Genomic DNA, 10577 nt, shown 5'->3' on the forward strand with positions numbered 1-10577 from the left:
TGTTGTTTCTAATTATTTTTTTATTATCCTTTTAATGTCTTTAGGAACTGTAGTGATACACTTTCCCTCGTTCCTGGTATTGGTAATTTGTGTTTTCTTTCTTTCTTTTTTTTTTGGTTAGTTTAACTTGGGTTTTATCAATTATTATTTTTTATCTTTTCAAAGAACCAGTTTCTGATTTTATTGATTTTGTTTATTGTTTGTTTCATTTTTATTCTGTTAGATTTCTGCTCTTTATTATTTTCTGTTTTGTACTTACTTTCGGCTTCATTTGCTCTCGTTTTTTTCTAATTTCTTAAGGTGGAAACTTGATTGAAGAACATTCTTTTCTTTTTTTAACTGTGCTTTAGGTGAAGGTTTACAGAGCAAATTAGTTTCTCATTAAGCAATTAATACACCTATTGTTTTGTGACAGTGGTTGCCAATCCCATGGCATGTCAACACTCTCCCCTTCTTGACCTTGGGTTCCCCCATTATCGGCCTTTCTGCTCCTCCTGCCTTCTTGTTCTTGCCCCTGGACTGGTGTGCCCCTTTAGTCTCATTTTGTTTTATGGGCCTGTCTAGTCTTTGGCTGAAGGGTGAACTTTAGGAGTGAGTTCGGTACTGAGTTAAAAGGGTGTCTAGGGGCCATACTCTCGGGGTTTCTCCAGTCTCTCTCAGACCAGTAACTCTGGTCTTTTTTTCGAGTTAGAATTTTGTTCTACATTTTTCTCCAGTTCTGTCCGGGATGCTCTGTTGTGATCCCTGTCAGAGCAGTCAATAGTGGTAGCTGGGCACCATCTAGTTGTACTGGACTCAGTCTGGTAGAGGCTGTGGTGGTTGTGCTCCATTAGTCCTTTGGATTAATCTTTCCCTAGTGTCTTTGGTTTTCTTTATTCTCCCTTACTCCAGATGGGGTGGCACCAGTGAAATACCTTAGATGACTGCTCATAAGCTTTTAAGACCCCAGAAAACTTTCTTATTCTTTAATATGCACATTTAAAGTAATAAATTTCTATCTAAGCACTGTTTTAGTGGCATTCATCACATTTTGATGTTGTATTTTTATTATTATTCAATTGAAAATATTTTCTAATTTCCCTCATGATTTTGTAAGTGCCCGATGAGTTATATAAAAATCATGTTGTTTAATTTCCAAATATTTGGAGATTTTCTAGGTATCTGTTGATTTCTAATTTATTCTATTGTGGTCAGAGAACATTCTCTATGTGATTCAAATCCCTTTATATTTATGGGAGACTTGTTTTATGGCTCTGCATATGGTCTACCCTGTTAAATATTTTATGTGTGCTTGGAAAGAATATGTAATCTGTCTTGCTGTGTGTAATGTTCTATAAATCTCAATTATGGCAAGTCGGTTGATTGTATTGTAGCAATCTTCTATATCCTTACTGATTTTGTTTACTCATTTTATGTTACTGAGAAAGGAGTAATGAAATCTCCCTCTTAATTGTGGATTTATCGTTCTTCTTTTAGTTTTATTAGTTTTGGCTTTATATGCTTTGAATCTCTGTTAATAGTTACATACATATTTAGGATTATGTCTTCTTGATGAATGAATCCTCTAATTATTATGAAATAGCTTTCTTTATCTTTAGTAATATTCCTTGTCCTGAAATCTAGTTTGCCTTGTATTAACATAATCATTCCACCTTTCTTACCATTAGTGTTTGCATGGTATATCTTTTTTTTCCTGCTACTTTTAACCTGTGTGCGTTTCTTATAGATGATATATAGTTAGCTCTTACTTTTTTATCCATTCTATCTTAGCCATCTAATTGGATTTTTTGGTCCATTCAAACTTATCAATATGGTTGGGTTCAAGTCTACCATCTTTCTATTCGTTTTCTGTTTGAACTTTCTTTGTTTCCGGTTTTCTTCTGAGTGTTTTTTGGTATTCCATTTTATTTCTACTGTTGGCAAATTAGATGTACTGCTTTGTTTTATTCTTTTAGTGGTTGCTCCAAAGTTTAAAATATGCCTTTTTAATATATCACAGTCTTATTTCAAGTTATATTATGTAAGAACCTTACAACAGTATTCTATTTCCCTAACTTTTCCTTTTGTGACATTGTCATATGTTTTGCTCCTACATAGATTATCAATCCCACAATATATTGTTGTTTAAAGTACTCAGTTATCATCTCAAGAAATTAAAAAATAAGAAAACAAAATTAAAAAATTTTAACCTAAATATTTACCATTTCCTGTATTCTTAATTTGTTCGTCTAGATCAGACTTTCCATCTGGCATCATTTTTCTTTGGCTTAAAGAACTTCTTTTAACATTTCTTTGTAGCACAGATTTGCTTTGGTAATGAATTCTTTTAACCTTTGTTTATCTCAAAAAATGTCTTTGCTTTCTTTCATTTTTTTGAAAGTTATTTTTACTGTATGTATAGAATTCTAGGGTTTCTTCTGTTTTCTTATTTTTTATTATATACTTGATATTGTAAATATTAACTGCTTAAGGTCTGGATTTAATTGTTTTCTTTTAAGTATGATGAATTTTATTTTGGTAGAGGGTTAAATTGCTTGCATGTCAGCTTGATTTGTTCAAATTTAATTTAATTTTTAATTGAAAATTTTATTGCGATTGCCGTAGATTCACATGCAGTTTAAAGAAATAATACAGAGAGATTCCTTTACCCAGTTTCCTTCAATGGTAACATTTTGCAAAATTTTGTTGTAATATCACAATGAGGATATTGATATTGATGCAATCCATGGATCTTACTCAAATTTCTGTAGTTTCTGTACAAGAGTACAGATTTCTCTTGTACTCATTTGCGTGTGAGTATTTAGTTCTATACAGTTTCATCACGTGTAGGTTCATGTGTCTGCCACCACAGTCAACATACTGAACAGTTTCATCACCAGAAGCATCCGTTGCATTGCCCTTTTATAACCACACCTACTCTTCTCCTTTCATCCCCACCTCTAAGTCCTGGCATCCAATAATCTGTTCTCCATTGCTAAAATTTTGTCATCTAAAAAATGTTTTATAATGGAATCATACAGCGTGCAACCTTTCGGGAGTGGCTTTTTCACGCATCATAATTCCCTGGAGATTCATTCAAGTTGTTGCATGTATCAGTATCCCTGGAAATTGTTCTTTTTACAACTTCCTGGTCATCATTCTTTGCTACTTACCTCATAGAGTATCACCCTACACATGAGCAGCCTAGTACTCAGCCAAAGACTCAAGGATACCCATATGTTGATTTCTGGAGCTCTTTCCTTGTATAGCTTCCTCCTCTCTGGCACTCTGCCTCACACATTGCACCTGCCTTGTTGTTAGCTGCTGTAGAGTCAGCACGTGACTCATGGTGATCCCATACACACAACAAAATGCTGCCAGGTCCTGCGCCAACCCCATGATCAGTTGTGGATTGGATCATTGTGATCCATAGAGTTTTCATTGACTGATTTTTGGAAGTATATTGCCAGGCCTTCCTTTTTAGTCTGTCTTAGTCTGGAAGCTCCACTGAAACCTGTTCAGCATCATAGGAACACAGAATCCTCCAAGCTGCCTTACACTCCCGTAACTCTGATCTCTCTTCGCCCAACTCACCCAGACCTGTGTGCTTTACTTGGAATCTCCCTTGCTGTGCAGTGATCTGGAAGGTGCCTCCAAGCAAAAAGCTGTAGTGATTGTATGACTCATCTCTTTTTTCCCCTTCTCTTAGGGATCAAAATCTTGTGTTGCCTTTTGTCTAATATCTTAAAACATTTGTTCATTAAAAATCCGAATTGTATTTTCGTATACAAAAAAACTCTGGCATTCAGATTGCATGGGCCCAAAGTCATTTTATGGAAAACCTAAGAGACAGTGCAGATCTTACTTCCTGAGCTGCTTTGAATCTTTCATAATCAGTGGACCCTGACAGGAAAATGTGGGCACTGTGATGGGGTAGCCATGGAGGAAGTAGGGAGGATATGAGACAGGTACCAGCACATCCTAGCTTGGCTTTCCAGAATGCCCCGGTATGAACTGAGCTTGCCACTGCTCCCAAAGTTCTAGGCTGTCTGCTAGGGAAGAAGGATTTTTTTGCATGCCCGTGTTTGGTGCTCTGGCTGTTGACTATTCGATTACTAATTAGTGATTAAAAGTTTCAGAGGGTTGAAAATTAGATAATTATGAGAGTTGGCTGTATCAGAATTTCTTCAAGTAGGCCTCCTTTGAAAGACTTATATTCTCAGATTTTAAAAATGGGAGTGTTATAATTGGCAATTTTCCAACTGTATTATTTAATTTCAGTATTTATGTCAGATACTAACCTTTATTTTTCATCTTTCTTTTAATTTTCTTATTTTTCATGTATGAATTTTCTCTTGGTGCCTAAGACAATTCCTCATTCATAGTATTAGTCCAATAAATATTTACGTTAATTTGTTTATACTCCTATCTTTTGGAAGAGAAGATGAAAGACAAATAATCTATAAATCTAGCCAGTGTATGAGAATAGTTCTCTGGGGAAAATAGTCACTGTATTATCAGCTAAATGTTGTATTTCCTAAAAACAGGATTTTAAGAGAAAAGAGTAGTATCACCATTTTACTTCTGGCTAGTTTAACATAAAAAGTAAGTACCCCTTTCCAAAAAGGTAATATAGTCTTAAGTTTTCCAGTAGAAGGGAGTGTGATTTCATTATCTCAAAACTAATGAACAGTCATTAAAGCAATCGGTACATACTGTTTAATAGTATTTATTTTTATTTTAATTTTTAAGGTACAGGAAAAACAATGGTGATGGACATGTTTTATGCTTATGTGGAAGTGAAGAGGAAAAAACGGGTTCATTTTCATGGTTTCATGCTAGATGTACACAAAAGTAAGTTAATTATATGAAAGTAGTGATTTTAGCTGGCAAACATTACAGAAATAGTTTTCTTCATTGATGGCACATGTAATATTTTTTAAAAATTAGATTTTTGCTTAAAGTAAGATTTTATCTGGTTTCATTTGTTTTGTTCTATTCTGAAATAGTGATGTTTTTGGAGTTGGTCCTAAAGACAAATTGAGTACTTCCAAATAAGAGAACAGAGGCTACTATAAGGAAGTAAGGCATTTTCTAGTTCTACTAAAAACCAAAACCAAACCCATTGCCGTCAAGTCGATTCCAACCTGTAGCGACCCTATAAGACAGAGTAGGACTGCCCCATAGGGTTTCCAAGGAGTGCCTGGTGGATTCGAACTGATGAGCTTTTTTTGGTTAGCAGCCGAACTCGTAACCCCTATGCCATCAGGGTTTCCATATTTCTACTAAAGAGCGATTTAAAAAAATGGTAAAAACTCATCTGTTTCAAGAAGGCAATTTTGATTAGGTCCTTTACTCTGTGTCACCTTAGCATGTATATATTCACTTTGTACTTGTATGTTTGCCTTGCTGCTTTGTCAGTGTTCTTGTGCTATTTCATTTTTGCATTGTCTGCCAGCTATGTTATAACCTCCCCAGGGTAGAAACATTGTCGTTTTCTCTTAATACTTTCAGTATTTAGTACAAATATAATGATGAAGTGGGACTAGCTTTAGTATATTAGGCTGGAGACAAGAGAGTATCCTGGTTAGATATGCCAGACATAACGTGTAGAATCATGCAGAATCACATCCCCACCCCCATCCCTGAAATCTTCAGGGCTAAGATGGATCCGTCCATCCAGCTGTTTATCTCTTTGTTGTCTCTGAGGTGATTGAAGAGTGGAGGTGGAATGACCTCCAAGTTTCCTTACAACCACAGGAATAAAATAATATTTAGACAATTTTTTCTGAGGTAGAGAAAATGCAACCAATTTGAATAATCAAATTTGATTGCATATCGAATTTAAACTTAATTTTTAGGTCCACACTAGTTTCATTTAGAGATTTAAAAAATATGGTATAGTTGTCTAAAATATACTATTAATATAATATTTGGTTTACATTTAATTTCACCCATTTAAGGAATACATCGCCTTAAACAGAGCTTGCCAAAAAGGAAACCGGGATTCATGGCTAAATCGTATGACCCAATAGCTCCCATAGCTGAAGAAATCAGTGAAGAAACTTGCCTCTTATGTTTTGATGAATTTCAGGTAAGGCAGAGATAGAATGGTATATTAAATGAAGTGGTGAAGATTTAAATTCTGCTTTTGGTTTTGTCATTGTTTTATACACTGATTTAATATATTATCTCTTATCACTTCATTTTTACCGTCTAATCCAGGAGTCAGCAAACCACGGCCTGCATGGGGCAAATCTGGCCTGTACCTGTTTGGTATGACCAGAGAGAAAAGAATGTTTTTTATACTTTTAAAGGGTTGTAAAGGAAGGAAGGAAGAAAAAGAAAAGAAAAGCAAGAGAGACCATATGTGGCTCAAAAACAACAATAATAATAAACCAGTTGCTATAGAGTTGATTCCCACTCATGGCGACCCCACGTGTTTCAGAGTAGAACTGTGCTCCACAGAGTTTTCAACGGCTGTGATCTGTCAGACGCAGATCACCAGAGGAGCTTCTGGGTGTGTTTGAACTGCCAACCTTTTGGTTAGTAGCCAAGTGCTTAACTGTTTGTGCCACCGAGAGACTCCATATGTGACTCGCAAAGCCTAAAATATTTACTATTTGGCCTTTTACAGAAAAAATCTATCCACTCCTAATGTCTAATCAATGAATTTACAATTATCCTATACCAAGGGTTAATGTAATGATTACAAAATAATGTCTTTAAAGATTTTGAGTTTTTTAAAAAGGATTCTGTCAAACAACATTATATTGTCTTACAGTAACTACAATACAAAGTATATTCTTTATTGCTTATAAGCAAATATGGCATGAAGGCAAACACTATTTCTTATACTTATTCTATATCCTATGCCATGCCCAGTGGATTATAATACTACGTCCTCTAGGTTAGGAATTAATTTCCTTTTTATCTATTTACTTTCTTCAGTAGTTCTCAACTGTAATATTTTTTCTATAATGCTTATCATAAAAGCAATTGATTATTGGAATGGAAATAGAAAAGTCCACAGGGACTGAATACAAGCTTAAAAAGAGGGCTTTACACCCAAAGGTTTTGAAAAATATCTCATAGGAGGCCCAGAGAATGCCTGTGTCTGACTGCCTGGAACAAAGACCCAGAGAACTGTCAAGGGTAGGGTGCTATCATTAGTTGTGTGCCTTCTCTGTGGTAGGCCCTGGGAGATTCACACATCTCACTTAAGCCTCACAAAGCATCTGTGATAAAGTAAGGGAATTACCCTAGTTGAACTTTTAAAGTTTCTTCCAGTTTAGGATTCTCTGAAATAGTGCATTTAAATTGGTAGTGAGTTATTTCTTGCTCTTCTGTGTTTTAAAACTTAGATTAGTGGGAAGATGGTGTGGCCAGGATATGCCTTTATCCCAAATGATGCGTGGTAGTTCTCCTTTAGCATCTGGATAGATACAGCCAATAACAGCCTTGATTTATGATGGGAGCAGGGGAAGAATTTTCACCAGGAAAGCCATCTGGAAAGGAGGAATCTTTGCTTCTTTCTCCCTTCATATCATATTAAGACAGCCTGGCATTTACCCTTTGTATTGTAAGCTATAAAGATCTTCAGAGGAAAGGCTTGCAGAAAAGAGCCGGTGTTCCCCTGCCACTCCAAAAAGGCCCACTAAGAACATCAGTGGACAGCAGAAAGAGAAGAGCCTCATTTAGTTCTTCCAAAAATACCAGAGTTAACAGTTATGCTGCCTTCCAGAATAAAAGTCAGTCTTGATTTTCTATTACTAACCTTTCAACAAAAATATCTCTAAATAAAATTGAATTGTCACAATTCAATTTCTGATTAAGGTATTGAAATTAAAAAATTTTAAAGTATAATATTGATATACAACCTTTGTAAAATGATTTGTGGTTTACAAAGTGTCTTTACATCCTTACTTCATTTAATCCTGTAGTTATTATTATGTGTCATACAGATGAAGAATCTAAAAGCATAAGAATTTCCTAGATACCATGTAAAAGCCATTACCCTTAACTTCAAATATGTAGATTTCAGAACGTTCAGAAAAATGATTTGCATGTTTCTGTGATATGAGAACCATTGAAAGGCAAGACTATTTAAGAAGGTTAGGAAGCTATGAAAATCTGGCAGGTGATCCTGAAGAAGATACGTAGCAAGTAGGGCCAACTTAGCATTAGACACAGTGGGAACAGTGATTAGGGCCTTGGTACCTTCAGAGGCTCAAGAAAATGTTTTAATTAATTTCTTTTAAAATTTGAGGAAAAATGAATATATCAAGAACAAGTATATAATAATGAATTCAGCCTGGATTATATTTGTCTTTATACTAACACAGTCATAAAATAGAATTTTATATGTGTGTGTGTGTGTATGTATTTTTTTCTTTTTCTTTTTAATTGAGGAAGGAACTCAAGAACATAAAAGTGCCTAGGGCCTATGAAAGTCATAATGCCACCCTGCTAGTGGAGTCCTAACAAAAACCTGTCACTGGGCATTCTCTAGTGAGTTCAGATTTTAGAAGGTTGCTACATAGATAGGAAGAGGGAACAAAAGCAGGTATCAAGATACTAATGTTCCCAAAGAGCTGAGTCTTGCAAAAGAAATGTTGTTGTTGTGTGCCTTCAGGTGTCAATTCTGACTCATAGTGCCCCTATAGAATACAGTAGAACTGTCCCTAGGGTTTCCTAGGCTGTAATCTTTATGGGAGCAGATCGCCAGGTCTTTTCTCTCACTGAGTTGCTGGTGAGTTCAAACCACTGACCTTTTGATTAGCAGCCACGTGCTTAACCGTTGTGCCACCAGGGCTCCTTTGCAAAAGAAATACAGGCAACAAAAAAGGATTTTACAAATTGAGATCATGGAAGATGCAGGCCTCCTACTTATAAAATGTTGCTTGTATTCAGAGAGAAAGTAGATATGATGGAGATGTCTGTCATTGCCTGCCCCATCCAGAGTTGGTTCCATGTTCATTTTTCCCTCTACCCCAGTTGTCTTACAGAGCCTTATTCTATGCCACAGGACCTTCTCTGTCCCACAGTTGAATGGACCGTGGCCGGACATCTGACCTACGAGTGCCTAGTCCACAAGTTTGTCCTTGGGCTTGTGTGGTGAGACCAGGGGACTGGGCCTATTAGATTTTGTCATGAATTTGAACTAAAAAGCACAGAGGGAAGTTCTCACTTAGTAATGAGTCAGGAACAAATAGGCAGAAAGTAACTGAATCACATGAAGGGAAGGAGTACTAGGGTACTCCCTAGAGAGCTACCCAGATCTCCAGAGATACCTCTACTCCTGAGCTCCAGTTCCCATGAAGTGCCATTAGTGCTGTTCCCGGCCCGGGGCTGATGTGACCCCCTTTTCTTCAGCTGGGTTTTGTGTTCCTGTTTCTTGCAAACAGAGTCTTGATGGGAATGGAACTTTCACCTCATAGTTTTCTCTTGTATTCTATGTCAAGAGGGATTTCCTTATGGTCTGTAAAAGGTAATATAACCATTGCTTAAGAAGTAACTGGGGGAATGTCACCTTCCTTAAAATAAAACCCATTATCTCCAATGGAAGGAGAATTACCTGATGAGCTAAAGCCCAAGAAGAGCAAAGAGATTAAGTATCTACTAGGATGCTTTTGACTGCAGGTGACAGAGAACCCAAGGAGCCCTGGTGGTGCAATGGTTAAGTGCTGGGCTGCTGACCAAAAGGTCGACAGTTCGAACCCACCAGTGGCTCTTCAGGAGGAAGATGTGGCAGTCTGCTTCTGTAAAGATTACAGCCTTAGAAACCCAATGGGGCAGTTCTACTCTGTCCTATGAGGTCGCTATGAGTCCGGATTGACTTGACAGCAGTGGAATAGAGAATCCAATTCAAAGGCTTACTCTAAGGGGAGGGGGGAGAAGATTATGTTATATAAGATCATGTCATTCCCTCTGCTCAAACCCTCCTGCTTCCTCTCTGACCTTATCTCCTATACACTCGGCCTCGCTCATTGCTCCCTACTGTTCCCAGCCTTATTTTCTTCATAGATTAGGTGACCACAATTAATAGTTTCATGTTGTACCAAATGCCTCTTTCCCATTGGGGCTCTGAGGAAAATATGCAGAGATGACAAAACAAGACTGAATATTTAATTGATTGCTTTTATTTGATTCCAGATTTCAGTATAGAATTCTTGTATGTTATAGTTGACAACACAGGAGACCCTTTTCTGTAGAGCAAAGTTGGCCTGAATTGTCCTAGCATGAAGAAAGTTAATAGTCCCACTCTTTTATTTCCTCTACAATTTTATACTGGAATCTCAGAGCTTACCACTGTATGCAGTCAATGTCTGCATATACCCAGTATTGAGAAGAGCCAGAGGAAGAATATAAGGGGCAGAGCATGCCCCCTAAGGGCAGAGCTGATCTATGAGCAGACCGGATTTCCTAGTTTTACCATCCTGGACTGTCTTCTACTAGTCTTGAAGGAGCTCCTCCAGCCCACTAAATCTGCATTATTGCAAGTTCAAATCCCTACTTGTCCAGTTTTTCTAAAATTCAAGAGGATAAAAGGATACTCCAAAATATTGCCATACCAGCACTCTGACAGCCCCCCCCCC

General features: G+C 36.9%; 1 protein-coding gene across 1 annotated transcript in view; it reads left to right on the forward strand.

Annotated features, from left to right (window-relative positions):
* AFG1L (AFG1 like ATPase) overlaps positions 1-10577 on the forward strand; it is a 237281-nt gene that overhangs the window by 74460 nt on the left and 152244 nt on the right. Inside the window, exons 4-5 of the mRNA XM_004372445.2 lie at positions 4732-4833; positions 5943-6073. Of these exons, the coding sequence (XP_004372502.1) occupies positions 4732-4833; positions 5943-6073 (233 nt within the window). The remainder of the gene's footprint in view (positions 1-4731; positions 4834-5942; positions 6074-10577) is intronic.

Source organism: Trichechus manatus, unplaced genomic scaffold, assembly GCF_000243295.1.
Source record: "Trichechus manatus latirostris isolate Lorelei unplaced genomic scaffold, TriManLat1.0 scaffold00017, whole genome shotgun sequence".
NCBI classification, from domain to species: Eukaryota; Metazoa; Chordata; class Mammalia; order Sirenia; family Trichechidae; genus Trichechus; species Trichechus manatus.